This window comes from Lepidochelys kempii, chromosome 18 (genome assembly GCF_965140265.1).
Source record: "Lepidochelys kempii isolate rLepKem1 chromosome 18, rLepKem1.hap2, whole genome shotgun sequence".
Classification (NCBI taxonomy): Eukaryota; Metazoa; Chordata; order Testudines; family Cheloniidae; genus Lepidochelys; species Lepidochelys kempii.
Genome location: NC_133273.1, coordinates 10,940,407 through 10,961,348, shown reverse-complemented (window position 1 = coordinate 10,961,348; position 20,942 = coordinate 10,940,407). Strand labels below are relative to the sequence as shown.

The 20,942-nt window shown below is 44.8% G+C and overlaps 1 protein-coding gene across 9 annotated transcripts in view; it reads left to right on the top strand.

The window, feature by feature from the left end:
- The window catches only part of KAZN (kazrin, periplakin interacting protein), a 712,848-nt gene that overhangs the window by 654,108 nt on the left and 37,798 nt on the right, over positions 1–20,942 (top strand). For 8 of the 9 annotated variants that reach the window (XM_073317160.1, XM_073317159.1, XM_073317162.1 and 5 more), the window contains 2 exons: positions 2,348–2,398; positions 5,153–5,276. In XM_073317160.1, the coding sequence (XP_073173261.1) occupies positions 2,348–2,398; positions 5,153–5,276 (175 nt within the window). The remainder of the gene's footprint in view (positions 1–2,347; positions 2,399–5,152; positions 5,277–20,942) is intronic. The other variant, XM_073317161.1, reaches the window with a different exon arrangement.

Genomic DNA, 20,942 nt, shown 5'->3' with positions numbered 1-20,942 from the left:
CGGAGTTCAGGGAGTGAGCATTTGCCAGATAAGAGAGCCCTGCTGACTAAGGCAACCATATAGGAATGAGAGAACAATCTCCAAGCCCCTCAGGCGATTGCCTCACTGCAATGAAAGAGAGAGAGATGGAGGGGGAGGAGGGGGTGTCTGCACTGTGCAGTCAGAAGAACAGTGTGTGAGGACTGTCTGGTTCGGTGTATTGATAACAGACTTTTTAGCTGTGGTCACCAATTAAAATCCAGCTCACATCTGTAAAATCCAGCAGCATCTGATCGCTCTCAAGTGACCTTTGTGAAATGAGGGGGTAGCGTTTGTCTCACTCCTAGAGACATTGGCATCTCCAAAGCTCCCCCTCACAGCTGAGGCTCACCGAGCCTCTTGCTGGCAGGGAGACCAATGGGGTGTGTGGCACAAGCTCTCTCTTAGGGCTTGTCTGCACATGAAAATTAATCCTGAATAAGGTACGGTATGAATTTAAAGCAGACTAACTATTCCTGATTCCCGAATACAGGCTTGTCTAGACCAGCAGTTCACGGCAAGCTGGGATGTAAATCTACCTATTTCTAGCCTGCCAGGCACTGTGTCCAAAATAGACCCTGCTGCTGGGCACCAGCAGTTCCTTGGTGTGCTTTGAGCTGCCCCTCTTCGAAACGGGAGCAGATTAAAGTGCATTAGGGAACTTTCAGTGCACGACAGCAGAGTTCAGAGTGCCAGTGAGTGTGCAGCAGGCTAGTGCAAGGTAGATTTTCACCTCAGTTTACCGTGCACTAACTGTTTGTGTAAACAAGCCCCAAGAGTGCCTGCTGCCAAGTTAGTTTAAGGAGCTTTACTACAGAAAGGACCAACTGGATTAAACTAATTCACAATAAAGCACTCTTATTCTGGAATAAGGGCATCCACACACGGCATTAATCAGGAATACCACCTAATCTGGAATAACTTGCTGTGGAGACAAACCCTTAGAGCTAACTTTTAGTGAGCAGATTTATTTGTGTGGCTTTTGTAGTTCGACAGTTATGCTTTCACGTTGGCTGTTCCTCCCATTTGAAATACACACACACACACACACTCCCCCAATGGTGCTTCCTAGCTGGGTCTAAACACAAATGGGCAGAATATGAGGCAGCTTCCCAAATCCTTGTGCGAGCTGGTAAGGCCATTTCCCATTGAGTTCTGGACCACTCCCGCATAAAGCATCCAGCACCCTGGCAGTGCTGTACAAATAATAATGATTCATTACTAACTGGTAATAGTCAGGCACATCCCTCCTCGTTAATGAGGGGCTAGCTTCAGTCCTCCTCGTTACATTTTTGCTTGACCAATTACCTCCAGTACCTGTGGCATTTGAATCAAGATACGAGTCAGAGGGGATCTGAGTTCAGGGAGCAGATCTCAGTCTAAGGGAGCGTAAGCTGGTGTAAACTCCATGCTTAGGGGGCCAGAAGAGAGGGGTGTAATAAAGAGCTGAGAAGTGGTAGTAAAGCAGACCCATCTCCACACCAATTTGGTCACTTGGCATGTCTGTTTCACCAATGCATGCTCCTTTCCACCTGCTCACCAATGTGTAACTTAAATCCATTGCCTTCAAACCTGGCCTGACATGAATTAATGTTAGTCTGTGGCATTTCCTATACCGGTCCAGAACCAATGGCATTAGCCCCGTGCCAACAGGCAGAGGCAGACCAACTGGGAACAGCATAAATGGTGGCTCCAGATTAAATTTTTCCTCTTTAGTTCCTTGACCTGTCACCCAAAGGGGAAAGGCACCTGGACCGAAATGTCTGCATTTGTCTGGATTTTATTTTTGTTACTAATGTGGGAGTTGGGAGGGTGCGTCTGGGCCCCGAGAAGCACCCCAAAGTTCGGGTGTTTCTCAGACATTTCTCTGGTTTGCAAAGATGAGACACAGGTGCAGGAGTCATAAGAACAAAGGGTTATATGAATCTTGTCTCGGTTCAAGGAAGTTTGGTTGAGTTCAGCGGATTCACCCTTCTTTATTCTGAGATTCTGACTTTTCCAAAACCATGTTTGAATTTCCCTCTTGGTTGCCCTTAGCCTAGTCTACGTGGCTATAAAATAACAGGGGACATACAGTTTTACCTGCGTCAGCATGATCTTCTTTTCCCAAACTCCTCTTCTCCTTCCCCAAAAGAATTGGCTTCAGCATTAAACAGCAGCAACTTTGCACCAGCTAATGCTCTGAAGCCCAGAAACAAGCAGGATTCCCAGAGAGAGAGCTCCTGGCTGGGCATTTGTATCCCTGGGCCAGTTTTCCTCTAACAGTGCTGGGTGGTACTAGGGCTGTGTTTATGCTGTTTCAATGTGATCTGTCTCCTTCTACCGGTAGGGGGATAGTCCTGGCCCGGTACAGAAGAACTTGCACAACCCAATTGTACAGGTAGGAAACCAATTGCCTTTCTTGACCAATCTCCTAGTGAAATACAGTTTACTAGTGCACAGCGTGGCTGATGCACACACAGGGTGCAGAGGCTTGAGTCACGTGCCATGCCTAATAGGTATATTGCAAGTCTATAGGTAGACCACAACTGGTAACATCTGTCAGTTTTGGAAATGGGCCTGAATCAAAACTCTGGATTTGAGCAGTCCTCAGCTTTGGATCCAGAGCCAAACTCTCTGACCCCGGCCCAGCTGTAGTCAAGGAGGTGGGAGAGAGTGGTCGATATAGGGAATAGCAGTTGCCTTTTCCAGAGAGGGGGAGGGACTCACAGGGTCATATGCAGAAGAGTCCAATCTGGTGTAAATTGCACCTTCTGCCAGCTGCTCGGTATCTGTTACGCCAACGTAGGCTACGTCTACACCAGGAGCGAGGGGGGGTGATTGGCAGCTCGCATTAGACACGCTCCTGCTAGCTCAAGTTGCCACTAGCGCACTAAAAGGAGCATAGCCCTGGCAGACCAGGCAGGGGCAAGCAGCAGCATGAGCTCGCTATGCTGGGTTCAGGCAGCTGGGTGCAGAACGGTGGAAACAAAAGTAACTGAGGCTTTGTCTACATTAAAGAAATTTGCAGTGGTGTAAGTAAATGATGTGCTGCACCAGCCTCACGCAGGGCTTCATCTGATACATCATCATCCTGTAACATCCCCCATTAAGCTGCAGCTGGGGAGCCAGATACCTTAGGGGCTTGCACTGGGTAACTGCATTGAAATAGCTACGCTGTTGTAAATGTCCTTAGCAGACAGGACCTTAGACTCATTCCACACCAGCCATTTGCACAGATTTACCTCTTCTGGAGTGAGACACTGGTGCTGGCGTTTGCTCCTTGACTTAGTGTTTTTTAACTTCAAGACACTTTATTTGGAAAGAAGGTTTCAAGTAAACCACACCTTGCGGTCTGAAAAGCAAAAGCAATGGCTGATCTGTCTCCAGTTTAGAGCCCGCTGCTACTAAAGAAAAACAAGAGGGGAGAAGGTTGATGAGAGAGAAGAAACAGTTAAAACACCTCCTTTAGACTCAGAGATTTCCCTTCACAAGGGTTTGTGTGAACATTGCCCATGTGGATTCACACACCTGGGGGTTTGGATTGCAGATGGGCCTGTGCCCCAGCTATTCCTGAACTCTGTGGTCTTCCAAATATAAATGAGCCGCTCCAAAACCCAGGTCCAAACACCGACACCCCCGTCCCCCAGGAATACTTGTGGTGGTCAAAATCCAGCTGTAATAACTTTGACCCAGATCCCCAAAGGTATTTAGGTTTCAATGGGAGTTAGACACCTACATTCTTTTGAGGATCTGGGCTTTAGAGTCCTGTCTCTGGTTTGAATAAACCCAGAGCTTCAAGGCAGACCTCAGTCAAACGACTCTCCTATTTTACCCGCAGAACCCCCCTCACTAAGCCCAGTGTGAAACCTGGTCCCCTTGAAGTAAGTGGCAAAACACCCACTTCCGAGGGTGAAATCTTGACTCCACTAAATCCTCCCAGGTTTGCTCAAAAGTTTCCATAGGCTTTCTGACAAAGGGGACCAAGTTTTGAGCTTGTTCTGTCTGGCTCTAGTGTTCTAGCCTAGGTTAAAGAACAGGTCGGTGAGTCCATGGGGTTATGTAAAAGCACATCCAGCTAGGCTACATTCTGTACAAAGCAATGCACCCGGATTTAAGAAAACAAGTACTTCCATCCTATTCATCTGCAATCCTCTCCCCAGTTTCTCTGTAGCATCCTTCCACTTAAAACTCCACTCTGGCTCCCATTGAGTTGAAGGAGTCTTTTGCTACAATGAGAGCAGGCTCAGATCCCACTTCCTTAGGCTGAAGTTGGTTGCTTTTGGATTGCAGGAAAGGGGGTTATTGGGGCTGGATTCTTTTCCCCTCACTCTGGTGCTAGAATTTACTAGACCCTGTTGCCTTTTCACAAAGTACTATTAATTTTAATAACATCTCCAATGCATGGATACTATGTAAATACATATTATGGTTATTATTTAGGATAAGAGACGTCCAGGTACAGGGTCCAAACCAAAGCCCAGTTAGCCTTCAGTGACATCAGATTAGGCCCTTATTAATTTCTTCACATTTTAAAATACACCAATAGGCACCTACCCTCTGCTCAGGGTGCCTAACCTGTAAGTGAAAAATTACAACATAGACAGGCCAGGTATAGCCCATAAACATCTCCACCTCAACCCACAGGCTCCTTACCAGCTTGCCTGGAAGAGCAACAACTCCGGGCTCTTGTGGATCCGAGGGTGGGGAGCAAATTCCAGAATTGAGGGCCCCCGCCAGCAGCCCCTTCTCATTTACATTACGGGAGCTCCAGCTTGAGCGCTTTTGCTGATTGTGTAGGCATTCTCCAGAAGGCCTGGACCATCCCCCTGTCCTAGTTATCAAGGCTGAGATATTTAAAGCCCCCAAAGGAATTTGGATGTCTGTGTATTTCCCAGTCTCTTAGATGGAGATTTTTGAAAGTGACCCATCTTGGCGTTTTAGCTGGCTGCTCATCACCATAGCATCTGGGCACTTTCCACATAAAACCAATAGCTATAGCAGTCCTCAGTGGCCTCCATTGAGTCTCTGGATCGTCTCCTTTCCCTCATATGGTTCCTGCCCCACCCCAGCATCTAAGCACCTTCTCTCCCCAGGCTGTTTATTGTCGACGCTCATGTTATTTCCCCTTCTTTCTTCTCCCTCCGCTTTGCAGTCTCTAGAGGACCTCGAAGACCAAAAACGAAAAAAGAAGAAAGAGAAGATGGGGTTTGGTTCCATCTCCAGGGTATTTGCCAGAGGGAAGCAGCGGAAATCCCTAGACCCGGGCCTCTTTGATGGTACTGCTCCCGATTATTACATAGAGGAAGACGCAGACTGGTGACCCTTCCCCTCCCCAAGCTGGTAGCTCGCCTCCTTCTCTGCTGCCGGTGTGCGTGCATGGGTGGGTGTGTGATTGTGTGTGCGCGGATGCATCTAACTAAAAAAGGAAGTGAGCCTTTTCCCTCTGCGTCGCCACTTCTGTAACTGATGTACGTACTACAAACAAAGCCTGTGTGTGACTCTGTTAACTGTTGTCTTTGGAGCGATGCAGTTGTGTTGTAATCCTCTCGTTTTGTTTCTCTTTTTTGTTTGGTTTGGTTTCTTTTGGTTTTTGATTTTTATTTTTTTCTTCTTAATGAAACTTGAAACTTGAAGGACTGCTGTGTACTTGTAAATAACAACAATATTGTGCACTTTGTGCTTGTGATGTCTCTTGTCCAAAAACCGCTGTTTTCTTGAGCCCCTCATGTTGGTGCATTCTGTATCTGGCATGTTCTAAAAGTTGGGGGTTGGAGGGGACAGTGTCCTATTCACAGGGTGCACCTGAGTTACAAATACCGTTAGGCTCTGCCTATCCAGAAAGACCTTAAAATCTCACTCAGTGTGACGTCTTCCTGGCCAAAATCTCAGGAGGCAACACTGTTCTCTTCTTAATGCCTGCCAGCCTGGAATGATGGTTTAACTTTCCTTTGATTGTTTAGTTTAATTTAATTTATTTGCGCAAATCCCGAAGAGCTATTCTAACTAAATTATTGCATACAGATTGGAATTTATATTTTTCCACAATGGTTTGGATGGGGATGGGAGGGTGTGTTTATACCGAACTGTTCTATTAAACTGCTGCCTGCAGAGCTAGGGTAGGATTGGGTAGAAGCTGACAGAATCCATTTTTCTATTTGTCTTGGTGGGTTTTTTTCCAAATGAATTTCTGTTGCATTTCTGTCTCTCGTGCTAATATGGTGTACGTTCCCCTATCCCGCAGTCAATCCAGACAGCAGGATCAGGGAGCCAGATTGCTATATAGGAAGTATAACCAGGTCAGATATTTACAGATATCTTTATCTAAAACTATAAAAAAAATGCTCAACATATTGGAAAAGAGCAACAGAGATATTTATTATGGAATAATGTGGAGGAAAATGTTAGACTGCAAAGCAGACTGGCCTTTTCAGTATTGCGTGGGTTTGGAAGGAAGCACTGACCTTTTCTTTGATTGTATTTTTCTGTCCACAGAAACATACAATTAGTTTTTGCCTCATGTCTGCGGCTTTTCCTATATACTGGATTCATTTGGGTTATTAATAAGAAAGGGGGATAAAGCGTGTCTTAAGGAACCAAGGCCCTGATTCAGCAATCCATCTCTTCGCAGGAAAGTACTTAAGTCCCATTGACTTCAAGGTGGTTTAAACACCTGCTTAAAGTTGTGCTTTGTTGAATGGGAACCTAAGACTCCAGAGTAAAGTTGGGAGTGAGTCTGACTGTAAATATCAGGCTACAGCGTTCGATCAGACACTTGGGGAACACTGGAAAACTGTTCTGTATCCAATGCTCTTAACTCAGGCCAGGAATATTTATTTTGTCTGTAAGAACACTGGTCTGGGTCTGGGCTACTCCTGTCATTCATCCCACAGTGGAGCAGTCTAATAGCGTTGGTGCCCCCAGGTAAGCAAAGCTGGCAGTTGCATCTCTTCAACCCTTAGTGTGGGGCATTGTTTCCTTCTAACTCTGCTTCACAGGCAAACAAATGTCCATTTTGGAAAGATCAGGTAATTTGATGTAGTTGCTTCTGAAACCATGTCTGTTCATTCTCTTCTAAATTCTAGTTTATTGCGGGGCAGAGACTTTTGCCAGTGCACCTAAAAGGTTTATAAGCACAAAGCCCATGCTTTTTACTGGGGACTTGTGCTCCTAAATCCATTAGGCTCTCTTCAAAATCTGTGATTTTTTTTCTTTCCACTAACATGCACGGCTGTCTGGTTACTACAAAATATAGTGCGTCGTGCTTTAATGCTTACAATACAATTTTACGCTCTTAACTTTAAGATTATTTAATAAAATATTATTGTGTATTTTTTTAATTCCAATACGTGCACCCTGTTTGAAAGGGATATTTGGTCTTTAATTATGAAACTAAAACACAAAATATCCCCATGTTACATTTCCTTCTAACAGAACGATCTGGAGAAACCACAGCGGGTTAGGGAAAGCAGCTTTAAATACCTGCACTGCTTTGCAATGGGGATCTGTCCCAAACCAGGGTTGGGGAGAACACCCTGTGGTATCCTTCTCTGCAGAGGACCATCTTTATACATTTTTCCCCCTCTTGTGTTTTTATAATTTAAAAACAAACAAGCAAAACTCCTGGTTATTTTAGTAGTTTCCTTTTCATTTCAGCTTTTCTAAATTAGGAAATAATTCTAAAAAAGTTACTAAGAGGATGATTTATTTAAAAGAAAACTACAATTAATAGCATATGAATTATGGGTAACATTAGATTTAACTTTTCCCACGTGAGTGGGGAAGAGTCCTTGAAGGCATGGATGCAAATATAAAAATATTAAAAAAAAAAATAAAGCTTATTTTAAAGTATGAATGAATTCTATGTGATTTAATGGTTTCTAAGTTGTGTTTGCTAGGCCTGGATCCTTGGCTAGTCCAGATGATTAAATCGGATCATATGTATTGTCACATACTGTAACACAAATTAAGTATTTACACCACATGCCAGCAGGGTAGCTGAAGCTCTATTTGTTCATTCCCTCAGAACCAGAGTTTGTCTAATAGAGCAATTTCTTTCCAGCTGGTTAGGAAGGATATGAAGTTTCAGAAACTCGACTCAACACACAGAAGCTCTTGCAGCTTTGGAATCCAGTGACTGGCATTTTTGAGGTAGATTCCAAGAACTGCCTGCGGGTGGCGAGAGAATCGAGGCCTATAGACAATAACTTTCATGTCTTCTTAAAAACTCTCCTCTGCTGTCCATTATTTTCCAGCCCTTGTGGCTGTGTCCACCTTAACAAAAGAAAGGGGGGGAAATATCTCCGTTCATGACTTGCCTTGAAAAAAAGATATATTTAAAGCCCAATCATTCCGCAAACAAGACAGCAAGGTGAAGGGAGCAGAGACTCTGCCCATTGGGTCTTTGGCGGCAAGAAGCCCTGACCAGGAAAGGATTCGAGTAGGAGGACATGCCCTTAAGTCTGCCTTGCTTATCCTCTGAGCAGGAAAAACATGCAGACCCAAAAATCAATGAGCTAGTATTTGCTGCTCATGGCCATGTGAATGTCAGCTGACCATGGGGACTAGACACGCCCCAATTCACAGCCCACCCCCTAATGAGGCTATAGTTTGTAGGCTACCCTAACCGGGAATCACCATCACCTTCTCCCCATCATGTGCTGGATTCTATAGCTGCTATCAAGTACGGCCACTGAGGACTGAACTGATTTTCACAAAACCTGTGTGAAATTGAAATGCTTCCTCCATTTTCTTTTTCATTTCAACCCCAAGGTTTGGGTGGACCTGAACATTCCCCCTGCGGTGCTCCCAACCCAAACACGGCAGGGTTCGCTAAAAAGCAAAAATTGTCTGGAAACAACAGCTGAAACTGACTGGTCTAGTTTCATCCTCCGTACGGAGCAAAATGCAAAGAAAAATCAAAACCAGTGAAAGAACAATGTTAAAAAATGTTCTTTTGCAACCCAAGATAGAGTGAGTAATGAGACCCAACTGTTCGGCCAAATTCACCCACTGCCCCTCATTCTAGAGGTATATGGCTCCTATTATCACGTAGGAGAGCACCTCTCAGTCAAATGTATTTATCCCAGGCTAGCGTCGTCCTCACCGGACCTCACTCCAGCCCCATTACTGGGAGGACAAGGCAACAGAATGGCTCTGTCTGCCCCTTGCCCTCTTGTAGAATACCACCATGTGGGGGGGGGGGGGGAAGGGGAGAGGAAGGAGGGGGACTTAAAGGGGAGAACACGGGGCCACCGGGGAATGAGTGGAAAAGAGGGAAATGGAGAAAAAAAATCAGTGTGAAAACTGCAGAAAAGAGGAGGAGTGGGAGGGAAGGGAGAGCATGTACAGAAAACCTGACCATCTTTCACTTCAGAGGGAACTTGACTTGGGCTGGCTTTGAATGTGTTGAATACTGTAGCACTCAGAAATATGTGAAGTAGCAGCAGGCACGTAACCTAGCTTTAGTAGAGGAGACCTAGGAAATCCTTACCTAGGGCAGCTCAGCTTGGAGCAGCAGAGAAAGCTGCAAATCCCAAACAATGCTTGAAAAACACCCACTTGGTGAAGATCAGAAGCCAGACCAGTCTCTTGAGAGAGTCCAACAGTGATGCTGACTCTGGGATCTGAGCTTTCCCATGGCTCAGGAATGTTTAGATCTGGGGGTTGCGTTTGGCCCCGTACAGGGCCAGCTGTAAAGTTTGGACGTGGGGCCAAACTATTCTAAAATCTAAGGATCTTTGAACCAGGGGTTTTGTCTCAGGCTTATCTCCCAATCAGTATAGGGCAGTGGCTTTTAGAGTTGGAACTGGCATCGAGAATCTAGGAAAAGGTTTAGTAGACCAGAAAACCGGGAGGTGAAGGAAGCGGTCTCCAACGTTGGTGTGTAAGGCTTTCAAGGTGGCAGTTGGAATTTCATGACCAGTGCAAAATGCATCAGGAGCAGTGATCCCAGAGGCACCAGCTGGTAAGTCATGGCGCCATTCTGAGAAGAATATGGAAACAAAACTCAGGAGGGCAGAAAGCCAGGGCCTCTTCATGGGGAAACATGGGCTCTCTCGAGTGCCAAGTGGTGCAATTCTCGAGAAGCTAAGAACATATCCAATGATGATTCTTGTCCCCCAGTTGCTGGAACTTCAGGCTTATTATATTTGACACAATCCAGTAGGATTATCTGTGTCTGGAAGAGCTGGTGCTGTTACAGTCAGGCCTGCACTGCAGAGTCAGACCTGTGCAGGGACCATGGAATTGGGACATCAAGGTCTCTACTTTCCCTGCACAGAGGAGAGACAGGAGTTACTCCACTTCCTCCTTCCATGGGAGTTATCCCTTTCTGATAACTGCTTACAGAGAGGATTAATTTGCCTGTGATGCTATCGGCTTAAAGGAGGCTTGTTTATTCAGAACCACAGCTGCTGGCGGAGTCAGAGTCTAAGGCCGAGGCTACAGAGGGTTTTTGTACCAGTATATCGAGCTCGGTTACGGGATGTTTTGGGGTGGTTTTTGGCTTTGGGGTTGTTGGTTTTTTGCTGAAATAGCAATACAAGCTGTAACATGGATGCAGTTATACCAGTATAGTTTATTCCCCCTCCTGTATGGAGGGAAAGAAGTGCTTACCAGGATCGTTCAGCTAGGCGTCTCTCACACAGTCCTGCCCTCTGATCGGTGGTCCTCCAGCCTTCCCATCTTCCGTTTCTCCTGTTTAGACAGAAACACATTAGTAACACAAGTGTAGTGTCTAAGTTAAAGAGAGCGCCCCCAACTATAAAATCTGCTAGTCCCCCCATTGCACAGAGGGGAAACTGAGGCACAGATTCTCAATGGGAGTTGGGCACCTAAACACCTTTGAGGGCCTGAGTCTAAGTGACTTGCCTCAGGTCACACAGAAAGGCTGTGGGGGAGCTAGGACTTGAACCGAGGTCTTGCAAGGGCCATCCTTCTGGCTATATTTCTGTAACAGACAAGCATGTCAGAGAGCATGATCATTCTTTTGCCAGTCCCTAGGACCTCTTCTTTAAAGCTCTAAGAGCACTTTACAAACCACTACGCTTCACAACATCCCCGTGAGGCAGATGGGGAAACCGAGGCACAAGGGTGCAGTATCTTGCCTGGCAAAGATGGGAATAGAACGTAGGAGCTCTGCCTCCTCCTGTCCCACCTACAAATATACACAACCACCTGCCATACAAATGAACTGCAGCAAAGTGTAAAAACAAGCAACCAATAGTTTAGAGAAATAATACAGAAACCACACTGCTCAGGAAGGTCAGTTCTTGCTCTGTGGGGTGTTTCACGCTTTAGAATGGTCTCATTTAACTTGCCTCCTGACTGAAGTTCAGTTAAGTGGTGGGAGACATTCGCCTTTTTATTCTCTTGTCTGCGGAGAACACTGCAAGACATTCCACTAGTGCAACACTAGCTACCCTCCCAGCCTCCCTGCGTGTTTATAAATACCCAATCCTTTGCATAAACACTGATTAGCAGCAATTATCCCAGACCCTGTGTGTCCAAACCAAATTCTGAACATAATGGCCAGCTCTTCAACTGGCCTACAACTCCATAGCACCACCAACTTCAGGGAAACTGCACTAATTAACACCTGCTGGGGATCTGGCCCCTTGACTTCAATGGAGCTGCACTGATTTACACCACTGGTGGATCTGGCCTGATCATTCATTAGAAAGCTATACAGGAAGGCCAGCCCATCCTGCTTAAAGAGAGAGAGACAACAGCCTGCAATGAAAGGGGGGGCATGATGATAGGTTTCACATTTAAAATATTCCTTACCACTGTTTTTAATATCACCATGGGGGGGGTTCATAAATCCATACAGTGCTTTGTAACCATTACATTAAAATCTGCCTGTGAGCTAAGTTAGGCATCAGTAATGCTCCTACAGAGAAACTGAGGCACTGGAACAGGTTGCTCAAGGCCATTCGAGACACTTGCTAGGCGAACTCGAGAACTGCAGCAGGCCACTAACAGGAGCATTTTGGAGGAAACGGAGGTGGACTCAGTGCTTGAAGGTAGTGGGACTTGGGGAGTGGTGTATTTGGTCTATCTATGGGTCGGTTGTTCTCTGGGCCCAGGCTGTGTAGCGACCATGGGCCCCTAAGTAAGCAGCTTAGAGGGGTCTGTTTAGTGCCTTATAAGGCTCTGCCCTTTGGAGCTTTGACCAGCCCTGCCATCTGAAGTCTCTGACAGGTTCATCTCACCCTAGTGGTGTCGGGTGGAGCTGAGCTGAGCTAAGCAGGAGACTTGGTATTAAAAGTCACTTGCCAGGTGAACTTGAGAGCCATGATCAGAGGCAACTAACAGAGTTTCGGGGGGAGATGAGAGAGGAAGTGTGAGGTTTTCCTTCTGGGTTCAGCGCTATGTGCGATTTCAGGATGGCCAATGATGGAACAGTGGTGGGGACCTGCAACAGAGGTGCCATGTTTTCTTTCCTAGCTGAAGCCAGAAGGGACTTCTGGTGCATGAAGTGCAAGTTGGTTGCTGTGCTCAAGGAAAAGTTTCTTGGATTCAAGACACTACTCAGAATCAGAGTAGCGGAGAAGTTTCTGGACAGCCAGGCTCAAGGAAGCAAGGAGCTGGCTATCAAGAGTCAGAGAGGAGGCCTGGCAGTTCCTAACCATCAGACGCAAGAAATCACAATCAGTGGAGACAGATGAAGATGGGCAGGCTGTGGCCACCAGAGAGAATTCCACACAGCTAGAAGTTTCCAATTGACGCTAGTTCCTCAATGTGGAAGCTGTAGAAGATACCTCTCAAGATCCAGTTGGTCTATGGGAATGGAGAGATGTATGGGACACACCTATGGATGGCAGCTCAGCCCAACCTGTAAGAAAAGCAGGCTTGCCCACAATGAGTTCTCCAACCATCCAAGGAAGACAGATGATCCTTGTTGGGGATTCAATACTCAGAAGAATTGAAAGAGCATTCTGCAAGGGACAAGTGGACAACAGGACAGGATGCTGTCTTCCCAGAGCCAAGCCACAAGATGTCACTCTAAGATTGAATAGCCTTCTGAAGAGAACAGGTCAGGGTCCATTGGTGATAGTTCATGTCGACAGTAACGACAGTGCGTCAAGGGATAGCTCACAGATAACATCACTTCAGAGAACTTGGAAGCATGCTGAAGCAGAAGAATGTCCAAGTGATCTTGGAGATCCTTTCTGTCCCACAAGCAAAAGACGACCAAAGGCAGAAGATTCTGGAAGTGAACCACCTAACCACAGTTAGGTAAGCGGTGTAAGGTGGAGGGTTTGGGTTTTGTGGAACATTGATCCACCTTCTTTTGTGGGGGAGAGAACTGAATAATTTGGATAGCCTCCACTTCAGTAGCAGGGAACCAAATCTCCTTGAGGACAGGCTGGCTAGAGTACTGTGGAGGGGGTTAAACTAATAACAAAAGGAGAGGGTAAAAAGAGTGAAGACACAGAAAAGATTCAAGACCTTGAGAACAAAATTAATCAAGGAACCAAAGGGCATAAAGAGAAGAACTTTTAATTGCATATAAACCAATGCTAGTCTCCTAGGTAACAAACAAGAGGAATTGGCATGGCTCATTTATGAGCATAAATTCAATCTAGTTGGTATTACTGAAACATGGTGGGATGATTCACATAATTGGAATGTTAATCAATGGTTATAACCTATTTAGGAAGGAGTGAGTGGGCAAAAGGGGAGGGGGAGGGGCACTGTATGTCAAAAAATGGCATCACCCTTTTCTGAGCCACTGACAACACAAAAGAAAATGATCTTGAATGCTTCTGGATCAATGTCCTAGCAGATAAAGCACAAGACTGGAGTGTTAGTTGGAATCTGCTGCAGACCACCAAATCACATTAGGGCACAGGATAACGGCTCCTTACACACCTGTCTACAATGTGTAGGGGGGGGAAAAGCTGAGTGATCATGGGGGACATAAATTTGAGGGATACATGCTGGAGGTCTAATTTGCCAGTACTAAAACATCCTTGGAATTTCTAAACATTATAGACTATCATTTCCTAACTCACAAAGTGCCGCAGCCAACCTGGGGGAATTCTATTTCTAGACCTAATCTTGACAGATAAGAAGAACTGATCACAGAACTAAAAGATAATGGTAACTTAATGTACAAACTGAAAAAAAGTCCAGACCAGTAATACTTATATTTGGTGTTTTAAAGCGGCCAATTTCACAAAGCTGAAAACAATTATGAGCCAAATAAGGGGGGTGGGGGGGGCGAAGGATGAATTTAATCAGAAAAATGTGAATGAGGATTGGGAATTGTTTAAGAATGCTTCACTAGTTGCCCAAAAAGCCAAAGTCCAACAATTGAGGAAAGAGGCTGTCTTAGCTTAAAAAAAAAAAAAAAACACCACAACCTGGTTTAGAGAGGAAGTGAAGGCAGGGGGAAGAAAAGGGATGTTGATAGTAATGAATATAATTCAGAAGCTAGGAATTGTAGAAATTGATAAGGGAACTGAAGGACTAGCAGACTTAAGGATAATCAGGAGGTGTTTTAAGTATATTAGGAACAAGAAGAATCCTAATAGTGGTATTGGTACATTACTAGATGGAAATGGAAGAATTATCAATAGTAATGCAGAAAAGGTAGAAGTGTTTTATAAATATTTCTGTCCTGTATTTGGAAAAAATCAGATGTAGTCATATCATATGATACCGCTCTTAACACTCTTTCTATTCCACTAATATAGTACGAGGATGTTGAACAGCTGCTACTAAAGTTAGACATTTTTAAACCAGCAAGTCCATTTAATTTGCACCCAAGAGTTTTAAAAGAGCTGTCTGAGGAGTATGCTGGACTGTTAATTTTGATTTTCAATCAGTCTCGGAACACGGGAAAGTTCCAAAAAACTAGAAGAAAGCTAATTCTGTGCCAATATTTTAAAAGTTTGCAGATGGCCCAAAAATTGGGGGAGTGGTAAATAATGAAGAGGACAGGTCACTGAGTCAGAGCAGTCTGGATCACTCAGTAAACTGGGCGCAAGCAAATATGCGTTTTCATTATGCTAAAAGTAAGTATATACATCCAGGAACAAAGAAAGGCGCCCTTGCTTGCAGGCTGGGGGACTCCATGCTGAGAAGCAGAGACTCTGAAAAAGATTTGGGGGTCATGCTCGATAATCAACTGAACGTGAGCTCCCAGTATGGCAGTTTGGCAAAAAGGGCTAATGTGGTCCTTGGAGGCATAAACAACGGAGTCTCGAGTAGGAGTAGAAAGATTATTTTATGTCTGTATTTGGCACTGGTGCAAGTACTGCTGAAATCCTGTGTCCAGTTCTAGTGTCCACAATTCAAGAAGTATTGTTGATAAATGGGAGAGGTTTCAGAGAGGAGCCAAAAGAATGATTAAAGGATAAGAAAGTTTGCCTTATAGTGAATCTACTTAGCTTAAAGAGAAGATTAAGGGGTGACTATTACAGTCTATAAGTACTTACATGGGAACCACTATTTAATAATGGGCTTTTCAATCTATTTGCGGCAGGTATAACATGGTCAATTGGCTGGAAGCTGAAGCTAGAAAACTTCAGGCTGGAAATAAGGTGTACATATTTGATCATGCGAATACTGACCCATTGGAACAAGTTGCCCAGGGTTGTGGTGGAGTCTCCATCACACAATTTGAAAATCCAGACTGGATATTTGTCTGAAAGCTCTGCTCTAGGAATTGTTTGGGGGACATTCTCTGGCCTGTGTTATACTAGAGATCAGACTAGACCATCACAATGGTCCCTTCTGGCCTTGGGATCTATGAATGTGCCAAGAGTTCCTGGGTCCCAGGCTAGTGCTCAGACTGCTGGAGTAATTTAGTTCTTGCTCTTGGTGGTGGTGATTTCCCTCTTTGCTTTTCACTCAGGTTTAGACAATGAAACTAGACCGGTCTGGTTATTACAGTTGTCCTCAAACACGCACGAGGACAACATTGTGATGACAAACTGCAGGGAACTGTTTAAATCCCACCAAAAAACCTAAACCAAACCCACCCCTCTTAGTTGAAAAAAAATTTTAATGAACATTCAATGAAAGCATGTACTATAGCGTTTTAAAGAGACATTTTACTGACATCTCAGATAGGGTAATATCTATCTTTATTCTGGTAGATCCCAATATCACCCAACCAGGCCCCAGAACATACACACCCCTGCAGACCCCCATTCACTTGTAAGATGGTTGTGCAAGTTAAGAGCTCACAGGCAATGTGCTTTAAGAGTAAGTGTAATGCTGGATGCACGGGCCAGCAGCTGGCGGTTAATGTCATCATTTCGCTGTCTTGTGTTGCTGGAAAGGGAAAGCAGAAGATACAGCAACAGCTTCTATTTTATTCACTACAGCCCTCTCTGCATCGGCCTTCCTTGATCCCTGTGCAGCATAGTCCCAGAAGTGTTGATGGGAGCTACCTGCCGATTCCTAATGTGGAGGCTACAACCCCCTTTGTGCAAACTATGTGATCAAATGGTTCTTATGAGTCAAGGGTGCCCGGCATGTAGCCCTCATGCAAACTGCGGAGCAATAAAATGCAGCTGCAGAGCAAGGACAAAGCTGAGCTGCAGGTATTTCTTTCAACCAACCAGCAATTTGCATTCTGTTACCGATGGGGATGTACAAGCCAATGCTACAGCTGGGTGCATTTGTATACCCCTTTGCTAATGCAGCTCTCTGTTTCACAAACAAAGTGCATTCCTGTCCTACAGAGTTGAACTTGTTTGTATGTGTGGCCATCCCCCTCTGCAAATAACTATGTGGTATGAATTGCCAGGATCCCTAGAATGTACAATCCTGACCGTCAAAAAAATTTGGAGAGCACAAACTCCAGTCCCCAACCCTGACAAGTAGGAAGAGGAATAGAAACAAACTGGTTGACATTTTCAAACACCTGTTCCCTGCTGGAAACTCCCGAAATCTCATAAGGAGGAAAAGCCCCATTCTTGTGAGAATGCCTCCCTCATTTTTCAGACTCAGGATAAACCTCTGAATTTCAGCAGCTGTTTTCCAACTTGAGCCCAGAATTTGCATTCAGTTAATCCCAGCAGTAGCCTGTGTGCTCTGTTTTTAAATCCCGTGGTGAAACCATCGTGCTAAATTCTAGGACTGCGTCTAATATTTTTTTCCCTCCTGCTTCCCCAGAGATCTGTCTGCTGGGCGTGATCCCCTATATTAGCTAAGGAGTGTACAGTGGCCTAGTTAGCTGGAAAAGAGAGATGCTAATCAATAATGACTTAATAAAAATGTGTGCCCAAGTAGGAAAGCAGGGTGTCACGCTGTCTAAAATGGAGTGAATATGCTGTGTGATTGATTGCGATTACACTGGGTCTCCCAGAGTATGCAGGAGTAAAAAATGAGAGTGTATCACTGAGTGCAAGTGGAATTACCTGGAGACAGGGAGCGTGAATAAAATATTGGTCAGATAATTATTTTAAGCTATTCAATTGTCAGGCCCCCTGGGCTCTTTCTTGCAATTGACACAACATAGTCAATTTCACACCCGGCCCATGTATGACATTGAAAGTCTCAGCCCAGGAGTCATATACTGACCAGTGTGGTGCCTAGGAATTCCTCATGGGGCCCTGCCTTGTGAAACTGTCTGTGGCAGCCATCAAATTGCAGAAGAGCCACACAAGCCATACGCAGGTGGATGAACATTTACTCGGACAAATGGCGCGAGTCGGTCAACTGACCTGAGTAAATGCTCACCAGGGTCCACAATCTAGCGCATCATGACTAGGAAACTAGAGAGATGATTTATGGGCAAAAACCTGGAAAGCTCAACAACCCCATCTTGGCTAAGCAAGGTCTGGGAGAGCAAGAAAACAATCTAAAAATACCTGAAAGAGGGAGAGAAACATCAAAGAGGGAGGGGGTATTTGGGGAGGTGCAAGGAGGTCTAACTCAGGGGAATGGAATGAAATCAAGAAAGGGGTAACTTGAGGTTGAATATCAGAGGAAACATTCTGACAGTGAGATCTACAGGGCCAAGAAAAGATGTGGGATTTCCACTGTCTGGTCTATTTAAAACTAGACTAGTTAAAGCACTAGATAAAATATTGAAAGGAACCATCCTGCATTTGGCTCTGGGAGGGAATAGAGGTCCAAAGAGTGGTCCAGAAGATCAGACAAGATGATCATGATAGTCCCTTCAGGCCTTAAACTCTGTGAGCCTTGCCTAGTAGTCTGCCAACTGAAACTGTGTGGCCCTCCCTGCAATCTGACCACTGCCGGTGCAAGACTATTCTTTTCTGTAGCTCCTCTAACAGCTTTCCTAAATCTTTCCACTAGAGTTGGGTGAAATATTTCAACCTACATCTTTATTTTCTCTGAAAAAAGGCAGATTTGTGTTGATTTCACCTAATTGTTTCAGTCAGGGGGAAAAAAACATTTAAAAAAATCATATTTTGTTTCAACATTTTTTTCAGTGAAACTTTTCGACTTCTTGATTTGATTGGACTTTTCGTTTTGAAAGTTTCTTTAATTTTCTTTATAAAAAAATTAAAAATGTATAAAGAAATGCTCAAAATCTAAACATTTCAGGTCAAATAAAATGTTTTATTTCAGCCAAAAATTATTTTTCCCAGCTCTCGATTCACTGAAAAGTTTGAAAATTGTTTGCAATTTGACCCAAAATATTTTTAAATTTATTTTTCAAAATTGCCACTGAACCAAAAAAATCCATTATTCACCCAGCTCCACCCTCCACCTCATTGACGCTGTTTTATTTCACATCTTGGCCAAGGAGACATTTTTCTCCTTGTCTATACCACTTTATTTCATTCTTCTCCAGCAGTTATGCGTCTCTTCAATTGTAGTATATAACTCCATGGTAGAGTTTGCAAAAATACTCTGTACAATGTATAGTTAGTTGCCTTATGGTGTCAAAACCTACCATATGCATTAAGCAACTAGGCCAGTGCAGAGATTTCAGTACAGAGTGGATGTTCTTAGACCTGGAAAGGTCAATTAAAAGCAAGGCCTACCCCCAAACCTTTGGCACATGCTGATGGGAGTCAGACTCACCCTGCTGAAATGAAAGGTGGAGAGATCTCAAGAATTCATCAGAGAGTTAACAGTGATTGACAGTTGTAATATTGCCCCAGCTTTTCCACGGGTTACCAGCAAAGAATCCTTTACACCAGCGCCCCGGATTGCAGCACTAAGTCATGTAATGCTATGGAGAGTATTTGGACATTGAGGAATATGGGCTGCTCCCAGGCCACACCAGGATGGAGCTCAGCACTCTCTGATGGGATAGGCCTGTAGACCTGCTGGCACAATGGTGTGCAAGGCCATTACTCAAACATAACAGAGCTGCCCCTGGGACCTCAGCTAGTGAGGCCAGGAGGATCCCATGACTAATAATGACGTTGTCAAATGCAGCTCATGAAGGCAATACCCTCTGAGGGGATAGGCAGCATTACTAGAAGTACACAGCAAACCAATACCATGTGTATGGCTGCGGCATGATCTAAACTGTATGGTGCCTTCTTCCCCTATGAAATCATGCAGTCAGTGTAATTAAAAACAACCATATGTAAAGATGGGCCTGATTTAACATCCAAACTCTGGTGCTGTTCAGATTCAGGACTGGACCATCTGTCTAGTCTTGTCTCTCACGGTATTTTTACACCCCTGACATTGTGGTATCCAAGTGCAATCCGCTGATCTGAAGTTGATTGTTGCATCCATCTCTACAACAGAGTAAACTAAAGCCCAGAATATCCAATGTCTCGAACTTTGGATCTGGATTAGGCCCATATCTACTAGCAAAGGAACCTGCGTCAAACTGAATCACAAACGCGTTAGTACCAAACGCTTGTTGTTTTTACAGCTCCACAAGTGAGCCCACGTTAGTTGCTCAAGAAACTAACCCCGCCGTGGTAATGACCTTGAGCAATGGACACAACCTGGGACATGCTGTGGCTTTTGGAATGGAAAAGGACTTAAATATCAATGAAAGCAATTGAACGGAGAGTGCATTGATCGTCAAAGGTAGCAACCTTGGGTGAAGAGCTACAATTTGTGCCATCCCTAGAGCTACTTGATTTTGTAAGATGCAAGGAGCAACAGCGGAACTGCCTGCAAAAGCAACACTCGGAAGATCCTGGATGGGAAACCACCCTTCTGCAGAAGGGCATGAGCATTTGCCTAAAGCATGGGAGCACCGTGCTCGGCCAGTGGAATCCCACATGATAAGCTGGTTTCCTGTAAGGGTTTGCATTACTCACACCCTTCTGCGTATTTGGCCCCATGCTTCCATGCCCAATGTTGCCCTGTGCAGTGCTAGTCAGAGATGCACAAAGTGCAGCCGGGAGGCCTGACAGAGCTGATGGTCATGAAACCTGCCCCACAGCTGCATAACCACCGGCTGAAGACAAGGGTAACCAACGGCAGGTCAGCAAACTCAAACACCAAAACTATTCCGTTTTGGGTGCTTCCTGATCCATATCAACATGTGACACAATGTCAGGGCAGAGAGATTTCTCTTAGGTCTTGGATTCTACAAGCCACAAGCAATCCTTTTCTTTTTACAGGGGACAAGACAGTCATCTGAAAGGGATCAATGTAATCCACACAACCGGTGTGGCTCTCTGTATCCCTCTCATGGTTGAACCAAGTATACATCTACTGCCTCTTGGCTAATGCACCTGCTCCTTTAGTTCAAGCAGTAGCAGATCCTGCTTTTAGATGCTGAGGTCCTGTGTTCAGCCCTGCCTGATGATCCAGCCAAGGGCATCATTACATACACACCAAAAAGGGAGAGGAATTGTTTAGCATGGTGCATGGGGAAGTAATGAGATGAAACCAAGGAAAGGGAAACGAGGCCGATTATGGGGAAAACATCCTGTTAGCAAGATTGATTGATTAGAATGTGGAAGACCCATGTCTGGGGGACATTTAAAACGACACTGGACTAAGAATTCAGAATCACATTGAGCCTGAAC